Source organism: Uloborus diversus, chromosome 6, assembly GCF_026930045.1.
Source record: "Uloborus diversus isolate 005 chromosome 6, Udiv.v.3.1, whole genome shotgun sequence".
In the NCBI taxonomy this organism is placed as follows: domain Eukaryota; kingdom Metazoa; phylum Arthropoda; class Arachnida; order Araneae; family Uloboridae; genus Uloborus; species Uloborus diversus.
The window spans coordinates 108,166,349-108,186,396 of record NC_072736.1 but is presented as its reverse complement, the minus strand read 5'-3'; the positions used below and the strand labels follow the sequence as shown (position 1 = coordinate 108,186,396).

The following is a 20,048-nucleotide window of genomic DNA, read 5'->3' as shown; positions in this document are numbered from 1 at the left end:
CGCAAATTTCCACATTTTGAAAATGCTATATTTTTTATCATCGACATCTTCTGGAAACACATAATTTCATCCATTGTAAAACGCAAACGAGTTTATAATTTTACGAATTACGCAATAGTTCGTAGTAGAAATATTCAAAACGCACGGTGATAAGGGCACTTAAATGACCTGAACTAGAATAAATGCGACAGAGTAATTCAAAGTGATTCAAACTTATCAAATGGAAATGGCTACTGCACAAGGAAAACTCCGAGATATCAATCGACCTTGAAAACTCTGAAAGAAGATTTCAGGCATCAATATTTTATTGTTTACGAATTGACGCAAAGAAGAAAAATCTTTGTAGGAAACTATTTAATGTTTTATCTTTTTCACAATTCTTTTAAATGGCGTTTGAGAAAACTGCGGGAATGTTTTGTTTTGCTGTTGTATGGATATGAATTGAAGTTTTTATGGGTTAATATTAACGTAAATATTTTTTTGTAGATTAGAGAAAACAAAATGAAGTCATACGATATCAATTTGGATGAACTGCCTCACGAAGAACGGGACGCTGTTGTGGAGGTAAGTCAGTGAAAGTAATGTTTTTGGTACAATGATAGAAATATTTATTTAACTCACGCGTACTGATTTTATATGAAGGTCAACATTTTTTGCACAGTTCAAAAAAGTGAAAAAGAAACACAATAATTAAAGGCATAAAATCTCATGTTTTTGGTGTTTCGTGTCACAAAATTCGCAGAAATTTAGATTGCATAATTGGTGGTGGATGCAAAAAACGAAATATCAAAAACGATAATTCATAAACATTTTACTATTTGGAAGAAAATGTTTCAAACTTGAACTATACGCGAAATTGGAGACCATTCATTAATTGCGTAAGAATCTCAACGGGGAGGTGGCTGGAAAAATCGCTACATACCCTTTCATTGGGGAGGGGGGGGGGATAAAACCCATTCTTTTTCCATGTCGATATTTTATATAGAAATCGCACGGTCAAGTAAGTAGTTTGGCAGGGATTATATTTCATTTGCGTCTGTGGAAAGTGAAAAACGTTTTAGGATGAGCTGTTTTTAACTTGTTTTACAAAGAATGAATACTGTGAAATATAATACAAGAATCGCACTGTGTATGGTTGTATAGCATGTTTTATTTTTAATATGTATCACATCATACACAAAAAATGTCAAAGAAATATTCAGTTTAGATGATCTAAAGTGATTCGTTTTAACTGTTTTAATTTATATTCTTTGAAATTAATTAAAAACGGGTCGATCATTATTTTAAAAGTGTTATTATTTTGTAGATTGTTTAGCTGATTTATGTTTAAGATTATTTGAAAACTTGATTTTAACTACTAATAAATGGTATTCCAAAGACTAAATATTTATCTCATAATATAATGGTAATATGTAGTAAACTCCAATAAAATAATGATATAACTAATCTGTTGGAAAATAAAAATCTACGATTTACGTCAAACTGGGAGGAGTTTAAGTGTAACTAATCCTTTTCTAACGACATTTTATTATTTTGAAAAACTAACTGGAATCTTACGTAAGAATAGAGGGGAGGGGTTTGAAAAATCTTACGTACCCTTACATAGGGGTAGGGGGGTCAAAAATTGCCGAAATCACCCTTAAGTAATAAATGAATGGCCCCTTAAGATTACCGAAGCTAACCAGTAAATATAGCATTCTAAATGTTTTGCGTGTGTTGACGAATTTGTAGTCAAATGTATTGTTGTGTAAAACCTTGATTTTCTACAATGCTGTATGCATGTGTGTGTGTTTTCTTTTCTTTTGAGATTTGTCAATATTATCACTGGTGAGTGATATTTAAAAGGAAAATGTATATTTTATTAATTATTTTTTTCATTTGTGTTAAAGTTTCCCATTTTCAAATTATTCCGAATTTAATTTTAAGTTTATTTTATGCAACGTTTATCATGCCAAATCTTTTACACTTACGTATTTCCAACTCCCAATAGTCGATTGCAAAAATGAAGAAAATGGTGAAGCTAGAAAATTTCATCAAATGGCGCAACTGAAGGTCACTTTAACTAAGTACTTGAATGATGTCCAGGGTTGCTAAATGGTACTTCCAATTAGCATAACTAATTTATTGACTTTATTTCGTTTTGACTCTTCTTTACCCTCCTTTTTCACGCACACACACACATCTCTCTCTCTCTTTATTTATTTTAATTTATTTATTTATAATTTTTATTTATTTATTTATTTTCCCCCTTTGTGGGATTATATCTGAGTTAATCCTGTAAATATGTGTGTACATAGGTTTTCATTAATTTCTTTTGTTCTCAATGGTTTGTTAGTGACAATTGTGTCATACGATCAAGGTGGACTCATTAATGAGCTGATCCAAGAGATGGGTCATAGGGAGCATGAGCAATACGGTGGGTCGAAAAACATTTTTTTTTCCTAATCAATTTCTAATAGCGCGGAAAACTTGCGCATTGGCATCCTAATAACAAGTAAAATAATTTTCAAAAAAAACATAAAAATTTGAAATCACGCAAGAGCCATTAAATTGAGAAAAAATAGAAAAAATCGGCAATTTTTAAAGACGTATATTTTTTCAAAAAATAATTTACTTTGTTTCTAATAGTATAAAAATGCACTTTGTAGTTACCGAAATGTATAGAAAAAACATAGGGGCACATTGTCAATCATTAGAATTCGCGCAGAAAGCCTTAAAATACCATTTTTAAAGTAAAAGTCATATTATTTCAAAAATTCTTAAGTTAACATAAAGCTATAAAAATGTACTATTAAACATCCGTTTTACTGTTCTAAATACATTTAACTTATGATTAAATGACTGAAGCCTCACCACGTGCACGTCCGTCACTTCAAATTTTTCCAGAGGGGGTGTCAAAGGGTGGAAATTCAATGGAAGTTTCAACAGAAAATAGCAAAATTCATGCCCACCTAAATGTAAATACATTTATTTCTCAAGGACCTGCTGTGCGGGGGACGGGGGGGGGGCAATGAATCACTCCCTGACCCCCTAAATGACGGGCCCAACCACGTGGCGGTAGCAGCAAGTCGAGTGTAGTTCATCACTACAAACAATCAACCAACCAATTTGGATGTCATTCATTATGCTGAAGTTCTTTAAATTCTGAATTCGTATCAAATATTCTTGATCAGATTGTTATTTACTATGAAAACCTTCTCGGTCTTCACGCTTACGACATTTTCCTTCATACTCTGTCACAAGTTTTGCTCAGCTCTCTACCGATTGAGTGTGGTATCAGATATTCAAGTTATGGTAAGGCTTTGGCTTTCAATAAATATTGAATATCCGTTTTAATGCTTTACTTATTTATCCATTATGTAAAAATGACGCAGGACTCACCACGTGAATTTAGTAGCAAGTCGAGGTCCCCCCCCCCCCCAACACACAAACACCCTACCCAACCAACCAACCAACCAATTTGTGTGTGCTTTTTCCGTTTAAGTTAAGAAAAATTTGACTTACTATCAAATCTTTCATCAAAGATCTTCATCTGAGTTTTGTCTACTTAATAAGACCATCTGGGTTTCCATGCCCGCAAACTGTTCCACCAATCTCTGTCACAAGTTTTTTACATCTCTCTACTGACTGTTTATGGCACGGAAATTTCACATTTTCGTTGAAATTTCCATACCCCGAACACAGAAATTTCAGCAAGTGATTCAGAATTGGCTGTTACGAATCCCTGACTCCTCAGTTAGTCCCAATGGCTAACTGTGCTAAATGGGTGTTAGGACTTTAATGTTTCCCAAATTAGTAGAACAAGCGTAATGCAGATACTGGAAAAATTATAGTGAAGTTAATTATAGTATAACTGTTTGGTTTGATATTAGCATGCATTACACCGTGAACGACGGTCCGAAGTATGTACTAAAGGTCATTCAAACAACAAAACATTTACCGAATAACATTAAAACAAATCCTTGATCTCGTCATTCCTAGAAACTCGTTCTTTTGTCATCTAGAGAATATGACTACCAAAGAATATGATGATATTGGATTACACACATCACATTCGAACATTAGGCTACAGAAGAATACTGAAAGCCTGAAATGAGCCGCCAGAATTCTTCAAGCTCTCATTAAATTAATTTCCAAGCTGCAAATTGTCATGAACTTAGTGATCGCTCAAGTGTAAGCTGATACCACTACCAATGTTGCCAAATATGGCGATAAAAGACTTTGAACTTCATTAAAAGTCAAAGATTTGCTATAGCTTGAATATTTGATACCAAACTCAAACGGTAGAGAGATGTTCAAAACTTGTGACAGAGGCTGCAAAAACTATTGCAAGCAAAAAAACCCAGAAGGTTTTCATAGTAAATAGCAATCAGATCAAGAACATTTGATACGAAACCAGAATTTAAAGAACTTCAGTATAATGAATCACACGCAAATTGGTTTGGTTGATTGGGTAGGGTGGTGAGATGGAGTCGACTTGCTGCAACCGCCACCTGATTAGGCTCGTCATTTAGGGTTTCAGGGGGTGGTTCGTTGCTGCCCCCCCCCACACCATAGTTTTGAGAAATAAATAAATTTACATTTAGGTGGGCGTGAGTTTTACTGTTTTCCGTTGAAACTTCATTGAATTTGCACTCTTTGACCCTCCCCCCTCCCCTGGTAAAATTTGAAATGGCGAGCCTGCACCCGTGGTGAGTTCTAAGTCATTTCAGCCTAAAAGAAATGTATGTAAAACATCAAAACGGATGTTTAATAGTATATTTTTATACCTTTATGTCAGCTTAAGAATTTTTAAAATACACTCTATAACAAAAAAAATCGACGGACCAAGAAGTAATCATCCGATTGTTTTAAAATCTTGTATACATGACTGTTTTGATCAGATATACAAATGATTAAAATTTGGTGTCCAATGAATGAATAGCTTGATCTCCAGCGCATCGAAACTGCACATCCAGCAGATGCATATAAAGAGCAGTTCTTCAACAGTTGTTACAACTTTCGATTTGATTGCGGTTCAGATTACCTTTCAACAACTTAACAAGAAGTTCTGTCTAGAACTAGACGAGCCTACTTTCCCGTATACCCATATTACTTTCTAGTACCTGATCAATAATCTCAAAAATAGCTAAAATCGCACATTTTTTTCAAACATATTTTTAAAATACTTTAAGCTGATTTCTAGGAATAAAATATTCCTCACTCATCTAAAAAAATTAGATGCGTAAAAAAAAAGAACAAATAAAATAGCAGCAACTTTTAAACAAAGCAGCTAATACACTTTTTCCCATTAAAAAAATCTTTAACAGCTTTCAAAACGAAAGAATAATAATTAAAATTAATAATCTCATTAAAATGAATACATGATATCAAAAAAAAAATCGTTTCTTTTTCCCCTGTTGCCAAAAACATTATTTTAAATGAATTAATGCACTTACCAAAGCAAAAACAAAAAAAAAAAAAAAACAATAAAATGTAAACTTAAAGAAATAATTTTCTTTGTCAAAAAAAAAAAAAAAAAACGTCTGCGCATATCTTAATGTAGAAACATAAATGACTTCGAGTTTATTCGCCAAAAACTGAGTACCTAAATTGTAACTTTAGCGTAAAAATAAAAACAAGTCATATCAACAATAATTATTTCGCAGTTAAAACCATAGCTGCGGAGTCGGAGTCAATCTCATTTTGAGATAAAGGAGTCGGAGTCGAATATTTAAGAATCGGAGTCAGTCATTTGTCCTCCGTGTATAAATTTTTGCCAAAACTACGAAGTCAGAGTCGAAGTCGGGGAGTCGGAGTCCGATTAATTGTCGGGCACAGGAGTCGGAGTCGGAGTCAAGTGCCCTTAAATTCTCGGAGTCGAAGTCTGGAGTTTGGCGTCAGGAGTTATTTAGAACAAAATTTGTTTGAAGTAAATCCGCCTTCAAGTGCGGAGTCTACATTGACTTTCAGTTTCCCCGTAGGCGCTATTGTTAAGGGATTTGAACTGTTCAAAATTGAACGGAAAATTGTTCAAATCAAAAAGATATTTTATATACAAGTTTTTCATCAAAATCTTTTTTCTACAAAGCTTGTTTGAAGCAAATTCGCCTCACAGTTCGGAATTGCCTTGAATTTCCCCGTAGGCGCTAATGTTAAGTTTTTTTGAACTGTTCAAAATTGAACAAAAAATAGTTCAAATCAAAAAGTGAAATATGGGAATGAGGTGTCCTCGCCGAGATCTTTCGAACAAAAAAAAGTTTGTTCGAATCGGACTATTCATTCAAAAGTTATTAGGGGGGGACAGACAGACAGACCGACAGACCGACAGACAGACCGACAGACATTTTTCCACATCTCAATACCCTACTTTCCAATTTTTAATTTTTCAATATTTATCTAATTATTTTATTTATTTTTGACTTTTTTTTTGTTTTTCGGGATATTTTTAAGATGCATTAAGCCTTCTTTCATGCTTTTTTCTTCTTTCTCTGACTTTTACTGGGAAAGTAGGCTAAAAATGCCTCGCCGCGTGGTTCGTGCTCATTACGAGCAACTGTCAGAGTTTAAAAGAGGTCGTATCATTGGATTGAAAGTGATCGGTTGGTCAAATCGGAGAATCGCTCGTCATTTGAGTCGAAGCGATGTGGTGATTCGAAGATACTGGCAAGGATGGGTGGAAAATGGCAGAGTTCAGCGTCAGGATGGTAGCGGTCGACCTAGGATCACAACAGATCGTGATGACAGAGTGATTATCCTATCAGCTGTCACAGCGCTTTCTTCATCTCTATGAACCATTAGACATTCAACCCAAACACCAGTGTCCATCATGACCATTTACAGACGGTTGGGACAACGAAATCTACGCTCGCGCCGACCGTTACGCCACCTCCCACTGACGCCTACACACTACCGAGCCAGATTACAGTGGTGCATGGCTCGATAAGGTTGGGATGGTGCCGACTGGAACGTATAGTCTTCAGCGAAGAATCCCGCTTCCAACTGTGTAATGATGATCATTGAAGACGTGTTTGGAGACACCCAGGACAGAGGGGGGGGGGGATCCTGGTTTCATTTTTGCACACAACACTGGCCCTAAACAAGGCATTATGGTCTGAGGTGCCATTTCCTTTGATAATTGGACCCCTTTGGTCGTAATTAGAGGTACACTTACTGCACAGTGGTACGTCGGCGACATCCTAAGACCTGTTTTGGTGCTGTTCCTTTTGCAGTAGGACAACGCTAGATAACATACGGCAAAATTGACCACACACTTATTTTTATCATGCACTTTCAATATGCGTTCCCGCGATATGTTTCCCCGAAATTTGAGGAACACAATGACGTTTTGTGCTGCCAGCCATAAATCATGTTACTTTGAAGCTAAATAGTCATAAAATTTCAACATCTGTCTCAGTGAGTACCTTGTCATAGGTACACGATCGCAATTGTTACACAAATATGTCTTATATGCAGACGCGGACCCAGAAGGTCTTGCGGGTCATGACCCACTCCCCCCTTAAATGAACAAAGATAGCCTGCAATTGGTTTTAATAAAACTAAATAATTGTGGACATATAGAAAAAAATACGTATTAACTTCATCACCTTCTGCAATAGATTTTTCTTTTTAATGCTCGGTTTTTGCTCAAAAACTGCAAATTTCGAACAAAAACGATGTCTGTTGGATATGTGTTTTGCTGTATCCAATTTCACTTGCATTGATAATAACATTGTTGCTCCCTTAACGCTGGCCATTGTATCAGTGAACTTGATTCATTGCAATAAGGGGTGAATATTGCTTGATTTCACCAAGTCGCAGTCTCAGTAAAAGAGTTTGGATAATTCGCTAATTTTGCCTATCACTTTTAAGAGGAATTCAAAAACATGAGTAGAGCGAGCTTGACTTACTGCTCTGCCATGCGAGTCTTTCATACAAGTTTCTGTCGCCCCTTTTAAAGTTGTGCCAAATATATAAATAATGTGAGATTTTTCATTGCTTGCTTCTTTGGGGTGCACTTTTTGTAACTTAAAAGTTTTGAGTACATTACTAAAGCTTACATCAGAAGCGCTCCAGCATTGCATTTAGGCTACTCCAGCGGGTTTCGAATATGTAATACACTTTCTCTATTTTTTCAAAAGAGTAATTTACTGAACTTTGAATTTTAGTGATAGTTTTCGAAAATGCTTATAAGTTTTACGCATTTTCTAAATTGCTGAACGTATGATAACTGGAACCCATCGGAAGAGAATACCACTTCATTCTCAGAAAAATATACTCTATTTTTATTGTGTTCTTAAATGGGAAATCCATTGTTCGTAAAACAGACACACAGTCTTTCTTGCTCTTACTTGCAAATCTACGAGGAAGAACTTAGACTTCAGATGGTGCTTGTGAAAATAGTCGTTTTATGAGCGGCAAAAGCTGGAAAAAATTTGAACAGGAAAAAATGCGGGATTGGGAATCCTGCAGGATTGAGAGCAAATTCCCGCTAAATATCCTGTGGGATCTCGCGAGATTCGGGATCGGGATTTCGGGATTGGAAACACTAGTTCTGATTTACTAAGTAATTTAAATATTTTTGATGACTTTTCTATAATGAAGTTGTGCGAAATTTTAAAATGATATTAATATTTTTGCGTGAAATAGTAAGATTAACATTTTTCTGTGGTATAATAATGTTATTGTTTTTTGTGTGAAATAATAATATTAATATTTTTTGACATCATTAACACAATTTGTGATTATAAAAAAGTTGTGTTTGACGTAACTGTAAATTTCACTTTTCTGATATTCTAAAGGGATTTTGACTGTAGGTCGTCATTAAAAACTAAGGTAATTCCGGTACAGATGCCCCCCTTAAGGAAAAAGGAGCTCTAATATAAATTGGGTATTAAAAATGACAAGAAAGTTTATGGTAAATACAAAATAGTTATTGTTTATTAATACTAAGTAGTTTTTTTGTACAATATTGTACATTTTTTAAGTGAAAAAATAAAATTGTGACAGTACTACATTTGGCCATCTCTCCCGAAGTTCCGGGTGAGATGCCTCACTCACATGGGAGAGATGCCCTACCCGTAAAAATCAGTTATTTTTTAAACATAAAAAGTTTAAACAATGGTCAATAGTTTATAAAAAAAAATCAATCGTTTGTAACACATGAAATGAAAGCTATTTCGAAAAAAAAGAAAAATACAACCTTAGCATTAATTTATAAAATATGAAACTCTCATACACAACATATAAAATTTATAATCAAACTCAAACTATTGCAAAATATTTCATTTTTTTCCCTATATATGAAAATTTCAAATTTACATTTTAGAAAGTATAATGTAAAAATATTACGAAATAAGTGGAATTTTATTCAGACAATATTTTTCTTTTTATTTTCTCTAATTTTTGTTTTTCCGCAAACATTGCAAAGATTACCATACATTGTGCATGATTCATGTAACCATTTTTGGCACTTTACGCACTTTATCCAGTCTACTGTTTCTTTTGTCAAATAATAGTTCTCCTCACATTCGAGGCAGTTGTTTGTATGATCACTTCCGCCGGTTTCAATGGGTGTGTCCATCACCAGCTGTTTTGACGCTTTGCTTAATTTGGCAGCGGATTTTAGCTTTTTTTCTTTGATGTGTTCTTGGGATGTAATAACCATAGCCGACTGTTTCTTTCTTTTTCGGCATCTTTCCTCTAACTAAGGTACAGGTGAAATCTGGTGCAATAACTTTGTCGGGGTGGATGTCAGGTCAGATGATTTAGAACTTTCGGACTGTTCGCAGGTCGGTTTCATTTCTTCACTGATGGAAAAGAAGTGGTTTGGAATCTCTGCTTGGTTCAGAGGGAAAATTCCCGTCTTTCGAAAACCATTAATAGCAGTGTGAACAGAAGCTGCCCTTTTCCAGGCTCTACCAATCAGTTCTGCAGCTTGTATTCTCCCAATGGTCCTTCCTGGATGATTAACAATCCAATTCCTTGCTTTCTTTTTAAAGTAGTGTTTTAGTGGCTTAAAAAAAGACCGGTCAAGAGGCTGAAGAGCTTGTGTGGTATGGCTGGTCAGGCAGACAACTATAATATCATTGTTGTCTGCAAATTCCAGCAAGTCATAACAGTTTAAGTGCGATGCGTGACCGTCAAGAATTAGTAAAGTCTTTCCTTGGGGTTTTCTCGGAACAAAGACATCTTTAAGCCATCTGAAAAAAATATCTATGCTGATGTATGAGGATTTTTCGTTCATGAACACCATAGATCCAGGTGGAAGACCATCAGAAAACTCTTTTTTTTCCCGAACGCCTTTAAAAATAACTGAAGGGGGGAGATATTGTCCTTCTGCATTGCAACAAGCAATAACTGTAATATTTTCTCCTCTTTCTGCAGACGTCAAAACATGAACATCTTTTGCCCCCTTAGTAGCTACGACCTTTCCTGGAACGTTATTTAACTGACAGCCGGTTTCATCCATATTATAAATACTTCCCGGTCTTGTAAAGAATTCATGTTCCTCAAACACTTCCGAGAGAATTTTAAAAAAATGATCAACACTTTCTTTGTTAATACCTTCCCCCCTTGCTAAAGAGAGGCCCTGGGCTTGTCTAATACTTAGTTCTGGGTTTCTTCTAAGAAATGATGAAAGCCAGTCATACCCAGCCATTCTTGATTCTAAATTAAATCGATGATTGAGACCTAGCTTTTCAGCAAACTGAAAAGCAAGTGTTCTAATTGTCTCTTTGTCAGGTGCAAATCCACATTTTTCTAAACGTTGGATGTGCTTGACGAGACGTTTTTCGTTTTCAACTCCAAACACTCCTTGTGGTCCTAAAGAGCTTGTTTTGATATTGTTGCCTGGGGGGTTTTTCTTCGACGACGAAGTGTCCGAGAAGGAATTCCATAGTATCTAGCAGCTTCATTGACACCAATTTCTCCTGCTTCTAGCCTCCTTAGAACCTCTTTTAAATTGTCTTCTGTCCAGGTCCCACGAGCTGCTCCAGTTTTTTTCCTTTTGTACACTGTAGGCATCTTGCCTAAAACAAATAAGAAGCATTGTACCAATAAATTTCAAATTTAATTAATTTCAAATCAAAAGTTAAAATTTCCTAGTAGTTAACTTGCGATAAATACTTTGTAAGACATATGTCCATTTGTTTAGTTAAATTTAATTTCACCTATTTAACTATTAACCACAGAAAAAATAAATTTGAAAAAGTTCAACAATACATTAGCAAAAAAAAAGACATACAAAAACTATTATAATTAATTACCCGTTTCACGCCCAGCAAGCCGTCTGAATAATTATCTGTCTTAGTTTCCAAACGGAAACTTGTGTGCATTTCAAAGTTTAATTTAATTTTTAGAATAAACACTATCAGTTTGAATAATTTAAAAAATAAAACAACTTAGTTTCATTAAAAAGAGTAATATATTTTATTTTAATTTTCTTCATAAACTTAACACTTCGGTTACTTATCTTGCCCCTTAGATAAAGGAAAGTGAATAGTATAAAAAGTGTGAATATTAAATAAATGTATTACTTCGTTAATCAAGCTTAAAACTATATTTTGAATTTTATTGATAAATGTTAATCTAAATTTATAGTTCCAAAAAATATTTTTTCAGTTAAAAAATATACCGATTTACGCACATTACACAATTTGTAAAAACTATATGATTTTAAAAATACTATTTAAAAATTTAAACACTTAAAAGAGTTTTGTCGCTGAAACTGTATGTGGGGCATCTCACCCGAATAGAAGCTGGGGCGTCTGTCTTTTTGTACGGGAGAGATGCTATGTCAGCAGTCCAAAGTACAAGACGGCAAAAATGGCGTTACATTGCCTGAAGTCGACTAATCAACTTCGCACTACAGATTTTTAGCTTAGATGAATAAAAATTCATTCTTATTAACAAGTGCCAGCCTTAAAATGCAACATCACTCTTATAACACAGTAGAAAAAACATGGTACTTACTTAAAATGTTACTGTAACAGCAGAAAACGAAGAAATAAGTTCACGTAATTTTCACAGCACAGCTTTCAACATCCAACTGAAATAGTGATCGGACTTGGAGATCCATCTAGTGTTGGGTTTCGAAATTACAGCAACTGGGGCATCTCTACCGGTGGGGCAACTCACCCGGAATTACCTTATGTATCATTTTCAGAGATGGGCAGATTCGTATTCGTAAATCCGAATCCGAATTTGATTCACAGTATCTTAACGTGTCAATCCGAATACGATATATTCGTATTCACAAGTGTGAATCGGAATACGAAATTCAGATTCATACCTATGAATCAGAATCCGAATCTATTCAGATTCAGACCTATGAATCCAAATCATTTCTGATTTACATCTGTGAATATGAATCCATTTGGATTCACACTTGGATTCACTGAAAAATTCAATTCAAAAGCCCAATATAAATAAATAAATGTCTGTCTGTACCTCGCTACTGGCATGAAGAAAAGTGACGATGTTGTTATGGGTCCAAAAATTTTAAAAGTGGAATTCTACCAAAGTCATGTAAATTGAAACTTGATTCTTTTATATAATTTTACCACAGATAATTTTATCTCAATTTCACAACTTTAAAATATAATGAACATACAGTGATTGATGTTACAAAGGACCAAATTTGATTGTAAAAATTTGTTGATGTTACAGATACTTGTACCGTTGAAAATGCAAATTCTGTTGGAAACGTTTCGTTTAAAAAAAAGAACAAATATATTTTGATGGAAGAAAACGGTTTTTTATTCAATAATAGAAACATACATTTCAACACTCCATCTCCGGAAGGAAGCATCGATCACAAAGATAATTATTTACTAATAGTTCTACGAACCAAATTTCTCTCGAAAAAACAGAAAATGCGTAAAAGAAAGCTAGGTTGTATTTTGTATTTCGCATTTATTTTCAACTATCGCAACTGTTGACTATTGCGAAAACGTTCTTGTTTGTACCAAAGAGTTCTATAAAGAGGAACGACTCTTATACTGCTTCCATCGGCCGCCATGACCAAGCACGGAGACCGGTTTGAGAGAGATTAGAGTGACAAGAACGGTAGTTTCGTTATGAAACATAATGAAAATTCAAGCGGCGATAAATGTTTTCACTGCGTCAAATTACTGATATTTTTCCTCAAATGCAATTTCAAATGGAAATAACGATGGAATCTTCTGGGAATTTTTCTCAAATAATTTTAGGTTAAACTGTATAAAAAGTTTTAATGAATGATGTATAAAAACATAATGCACTGACAGAATACAGTAATTTTCAACAGATAAATCGGGAAATTTTTAATCAGTACTCAAGAACAACAAAAAACTATGCATATTTTATTAAACAGATTATAAAATAGTGTTTAAATTGTTGGATCTTACTTCATAAAAGGGTTGAAAAAAATCAGGATTTTTAAAAGTATGTACATAAAAACTCGTTTTTTTTTTTAATTTAATTCGGATTTTTTTAATTTAAATCGGATTTTTTTATTTAAATAGAATTTTTGAAATTTAAATTTATTTAAATACAGTATTTGGTATTAACAAGTTAAAATGCCCAAGTTAGATGTTAAATTAGATAATTCTTTCCTATAATAATTAAAAATTCATAAAATATGTGTTTGAGTTATTCAGAAATCAGTAAAAAATAATTACATCTGAGCTTGATAAAATCTTGCTACAATATAAAGTCACATATCCATATGGGTGTTTTTCCCAGAAATTTTTTAACAATCAAGGTAAATAACACCTTTTTTTTTCTAAGGAAAAAAAAGGAAATAATATGGAAGTACATAAACTGAGAAAGAATAAAAATAGCGTAGAACATCGAATTATTTTCCTTTTTTTTTTTTTTTTTTTGGAAAAATAACACCTGAAATAAAATGCACGAAGAAAAAAAGGAAACCATATGCTTCTTGTATTTTAAATATTTTAATAAAACTTATCAAGGACTGAAAAGAAGACTGTTTTTTAGAATTCTTATCTTATAAAACGCATGCATATTTTTTTTTCTCACTGTTTTGACTTACTGTAAGTTGAGGAGGATTGTATGTTTATTTTTTAGTGAATAAGTAAATAGCTTAACTAGGGTGGTTCAAAAATACATGTAAAAAAAAGTTTCTGATAGATAACAGGACACCCCTCAATATTTTTAGACTTGTGGATAGTAATATACCGGAAGAATTTTGACTTCTTATTTCAACTGAAAGGGAGTGCTCAACTCCCTCCCCCAAGCATCGTAAGTATGGGGAGGGCGTTAAAAATTACATTGAACTGAAATAACAATGCTACATATTATAATGTACAGAAGTAATATGCATATACATTGCAAAAAAATTATTTACAAAAACACAGCTGTGGAAATTAAATGTTTCCAAATTTGTGACATTTTCCATGCTACGACTAATGTTAAATCGAGCACCCTCTTAAAATTTGAGTAAGAAATTGAACCTTTTACAGCATAATACTATTAGTAAGTCTGAAAAAAAATGTCCTGGACTCTAGTTAAAAAAAGTTTTTTTGAACCACTCTAAGCTTAACTCTTAATAGGTACGTATCCAATTTAATTTATTATTTTTAATTTCATTGAAAGGCAATTTCGTTTCATATATATATATACTTTGCAAGTTTTTTCTTTTTTAATGTTAATTGCCACTATGATTTTATTATATTTTTCTTCGGTTTCAATTACATTTATTTAATAACAATCTGATTTTTTTTTGTTTCTTTTAGTAAGATTACTTATTATTCCGAGGACAATTCTTTGAATTCGGAATGCGAACCTTTTCAGAAATTGCGATTCTCGCTTAGATCAGCACTAAGTGGTGGTTTTTTCAAGCCGGTGAGTGATAACGCCGATGCTATTTCCCTAGAGAAAGCCTCTCATAAATCTGTTCGAGCTTTATGTTTAAAATGAGATGCGAATGTTCCCTCAAAAACTAAAGAAGTTCAGGCAAACATTTTGAATACTTCGAATTTAATACGCCATTTACAGCGATACCACTCCACTGATACTGTGGAAGAATTCAAAGCTAGTCTTATATCTGCTAGAGAAGAATTCGTTATCACGAACCCCCTAGGAAAGTCCCTAACTTGGGAGAATGAACATTTTTTTTGTTTTATTTTTAAAGGAACAAATCTACACACTTCTACCTTGTCTTGAAGGGACGTAGTAAGGCACATCCTGAAAATAGAATACTTCGTACGAATGGAAAACGTACGATTAATATGCTACTAGAGGTAAAAGTTCAAAACTGTCCCAAGTATGGGCACTTGACTGTACAAAAAATTAGCGAAAATTTTTAGTGTTCATGACCATAAAATCATGATTTTTAACTTTTTATGGACTTCAAAAACCTGGGTCCAGTAGTATTCGATTTAGGGCTCCAAATAGTAGGAAGTTCATTTTCGGGTCAATTACTTAGTTTAACAGCAATAAATATACATCCAAAAACTCGCTAACACCCAAAACTCAAACTGTAGCGAGGTACAAAGAAACATTCATTTATTTATATTTGTCTTTTAAATTGATATTTTCAGTGAATCCAGGTGTGAATCCAAATGGATTCGTATTCATAGATGTGAATCAGAAATGATTTGGATTCATATGTCTGAATCCGAATCTGAATCCGAATAGATTCGGATTCGGATTCATAGGTATGAATCCGAATTTCGTATTCGGATTCACACTAGCAAACATGAATCTATTCGAATTCACACTTGTGAATACGAATGCATTCGTATTCGGATTGACACGTTAAGGTGCTGTGAATCAAATTCGGATTCGGATTTACGAATACGAATCTGCCCATCTCTTATCATTTTATGGATGCATTTTTTTTTCCAAACTGAAAGATGACTTTGTACAGTTACAAAACTTAAATTTTTGGTAATACGACGTGTATTTGAAGAGAAAGTACGTACGTATTTTTTATGTCGCTGTACAGAGTCGTTTGCTGATTACTAGAGTTGATGGTTAAAACTACATTTTTTGATAAAAATTAACCCCCTCGGTAGCTTGTAGAATGTAAAAATGGCGTTTCAATTTTTGCCAAGCTTAGTGTCACAACTCAAATATTGGGGTTCATCAAAGTTTTGATTGTGGTTTGGCGACCCTTCGTGTCACTTATTAAAAAATGTAGAGGAGTAATATCAGGTGACTGACAGTTCAAATGTTAACAGCACCTGGCAAGAATCAATTTTCCGTCTTGACTTTTTTAGATTACCAAAAGTAGTTTTCAAATTTCAAGAATAGTTTAAAAATTTAAAAACTCCAAGGTTAGTTCAAAAACTAAAATTTACTGACGCAAATAATTTTACTAAAAATTATACAAATAGCTTTGTAATGTATGGAAGCACACATATATCGAAACAAATGAGGTTTTTTTTAGTTAATATTTTTATAAGAAGAACCTTTATGACCATTCTGTACGTGATCGTACTGTCTGACCACGGATTGTATGGAAAGACAAACATCCGTTTTACAGCCGGAAATGGACGAATCTATTATTTTTTACCGATGTCAGTTTTTGCAGAAGCAGAGTTTCATTCAAATGAGTGGAATACGGGCATCAAATTTTTACTTTTCCCCCTTATTCAGATAGACTTGTCTTACCTGGACGTTTGAAAATTCCATGCAATCCGTGGTTGGACAGTATATGTTTTTGATAAAATCAGTTAACAGTAAAATCAGAAGGTACAAAGTTATACATGTTCGAAAATGACTTCAGGGATGGGATTCTATATAAAATAAAGATAAAAAAATATTAATAATACTAGAAAACATTGTACTAAATAACTAGAAAACATGAATCTAAAGCGTAACTTCATTTTATTTTGTTTTTATCAATTTTATTTATGTATTTATTTCTTTATTTTTACAAAAATGAAATATTTTACTACTTTTTCATTTTCCCAGACAAAATATTTTCTACGCACTGCGTTGCAGGATAAACAATCTGACTTTTGTATATTGAACAATAAAATTTTAAAACTTGATTGTTTGCGTGCATTTAACAAAAGCACGCCAGTGGTAGAGTTCTTGATCGAGCTTCGACTTAAATGTATTACGCTAGAAAGACTTATCTAATGTCTCCATTGTTTACGCAAATTGATTGCAAAATGTGCTCGATGGTTCTAGAAGCAATTATGAGTTGCAGATCTACTCTGTTGGGAAATATTTGAAATTTGAGTTGCAATAATTCCTCCAAATTTCCCAGATTTTTCCTTCTAATATTTTTTTCTTAATTGGGTGCGAATTCTTTGTAAATGTTTTGATCGCAAGTGTTACCTCCTTCAGAATTCGCATAAGCAGTTGTTCAAATTTAACTGTTCATATCTGCTTTTAAATCTTGTTTACACCTTTGTCGTGTAGTTCAATACGTGATTTGGCGAGAAAGAATCTCTTTTGAAAATTTATAGTTGCAATAATTTTCCCAAATTCCCCGTGTTTTTTTTTTTTTTAATCCCCCCCCCCCCCTTTTTTTTTCTTTTTGTTCACAATTGGGTGCGAATTCTATGCAAATAATTTGATTTCAAGTGTTACCGCCTTCAGAATTCGCGTATAGCAGTTGTTCAAATTCAAATGTTCATATCTGCTTTTCCATCTTGTTTACACCATTTTCGTACAGTTCACTACGTGATTTGGTAAGAAATATATCGTATTCCCCCGCATTATCTGGCATGCCGCAAAATTAGGAGGTCACCAGATTTTCATAACACTTGCCTTGTCGTTTTCGGCATGCCGAAAAAAAATGCTATAAAAATATATGTTTAGCTAAAAAATGAATATAAGTTCTATGCACATCTTATTAGTAATAATAAAGAGTTTAATTTTGTAAAAATGTTTACAAACAGTGTCATTTGTTATTTTAACAAAAAAAATTGTTTAATAACGAATAATTAAAAAAATTAAATTAAAACTAAGTAAGCAAACATTTAAGCAGTGAGTTACCGCCCCTAAACCAATACTAAAGAATTTAACATAGCTATTCAATAAATAAAAATTAAACATACCTGTCTACAAGGAACCTAAAATAATTTATTTAAAAAAACTATAAATAAATCGCAGTAACGATAATTGTTTCTGAATTGATTACTTTATTGGCATATAATTAAATCCATTAATAATGACCTACCATAAATAACAAGCACACATCATATTCAGTATACATTCTTTTTTTTTTTTTTTTTGAAAGATGGTTACTTTCGGAAGTTATTTTTTTTTTCTTACAGTATTTTGCTTTTTGATTGGAGCTGAATAGGGGAAATTTACTTTTGTTTTGTTGCAAAATAAACTTCGAATTCCCCGGTATGCCGGAAAATTCGAATTTCACGGCATGCTGGTAAACCTCGCTTTTTCCGGCATGCGAGATAATGAGGGGTAATATGGTAATCTTTTGAGATTTTATTTTTAGTAAGAATAATGATGTTGCTATTTATGTTCGAAATTCATTATGATATCATAAATTGCAATTTGTTGCATCGTTATAACTTGACCGCTGTAAAGTTTTATCTAAGAAAAGACAATACCTAACAAACAGTATCAAGAAAAGAAACCATAAAACATCGAACAATTTAATTTCAAGCGTTAATAGTAGTATCATATATAAAAATAGCAGTTTAAATATAAGTTACAAACAGTAGGTCAAATATAAGATTACTACTTAAAAAATATTTTTACCTTAAGGTTAAAAAAAAGAAACTAAAAACTTATAAACTGAAAAATATCACGAGGGGAAAAGTTAAAAACAACAATCGGCTTGTAGGTAATTTATATCTTTTAAATACCTTTCTGTTGAAATTTTTAAACGATAAGTTTCTAAGTAAACTTGTCAACCTGTTTGTTATTATTACGTGAAAAACTGTTTTTTTTTTTTTTAACATTTTAAATAAAAACATGTTTACATTAAGAGACATTTTCTGTAAAAAAAATATATATGAATTGTTTGCATGTTATTTATCTTCAGAAATATGGTGAGGCACGAGTATAACTAGAGTACAATACAACCTTTCCTAGTTAAAATTTGCCCAAGTTTTATTTTTAAGCAGCAATTTTATTTCACATCCATCCAATTTATTTATTTTATTTTCGTATTTTTATTATTTTTAATCATTTTGAAATTACAATCGTTTTGATGATTAGCTACTTTATTAACTACTTTCATGTTACCCCCACCCCCCTCCCTACCAATATTTCAAAAAAATGTTTTCAGAAAGAGGAGCTTATGCATCAATAAATAGGGGATTCAAAGTAAAATTTATTAAGATGACTGAGCTTTTCCAAAATGAAGAAATTGAAAATTTGTCTTAAAATTTTGTAATGAAATATTTTCTACTCGATTATAAAAAATATTTTTGATCAAACAAATCTGTAAATAAAAGGTTGAATGAATAAATGAAAATATACGGAAAAAAATAAACGAATAATATTAATTAATTAATGTATGAGGCCAAATAAGTGATTGAATATAAAAGTGAATGAATTAATAAATAAGTGAATTACTAAATTAAGGCATGTTAATGAAGTAGTTAATAAAGAATACGTAAGAGATTTAATACATGACTGAATAATTAAAAGAAATTAACTATTTCACTTTGCCCTCATGACTTGTCTAATTGTACAAAATATTTACTCTGCAAATAATATTAACTCAATAAATACTGCACTGAATATTAGAAGGTCTCAATTAATGTTTCAAAAGTTAATTACAAGATTTTTATCATTTAATACAACCAAAACTAATTTTCGACTTACAACAAAATATTACAATATGAGCATCAATTTTCGAAAATTGCTTGTATTATCATATTCTATGATTTTCAGAGGTAATTTTTCTTAACAGGAATAGACTACATAGCTGAAATATTAATAGAAAGGTGGCGCTGAAAGCATTCACCATTTCACTTTGCCCCACATTCCCCTTCTAAGGTTTCGTTACCATAACGCCGTCAAAAATTTGGAAAAAAGCTGTTTTTTTCCAACATTAAACTCTGTGGAAGCAAAAAAAAAATTATAATATTTACTCTATAAGCTATGTTTAAAATATTTCGTTTCAAGGGTTT

General features: G+C 32.7%; 1 protein-coding gene across 3 annotated transcripts in view; it reads left to right on the top strand.

Moving 5' to 3' along the window:
* LOC129225190 (SEC14-like protein 2) overlaps positions 1-20,048 on the top strand; it is an 86,943-nt gene that overhangs the window by 44,362 nt on the left and 22,533 nt on the right. For 2 of the 3 annotated variants that reach the window (XM_054859758.1, XM_054859757.1), the window contains exon 2: positions 487-564. In XM_054859758.1, the coding sequence (XP_054715733.1) occupies positions 502-564 (63 nt within the window). In that variant the 5' untranslated portion in view covers positions 487-501. Of the gene's footprint in view, positions 1-396; positions 565-20,048 lie in introns of those variants that run through there. The other variant, XM_054859756.1, reaches the window with a different exon arrangement.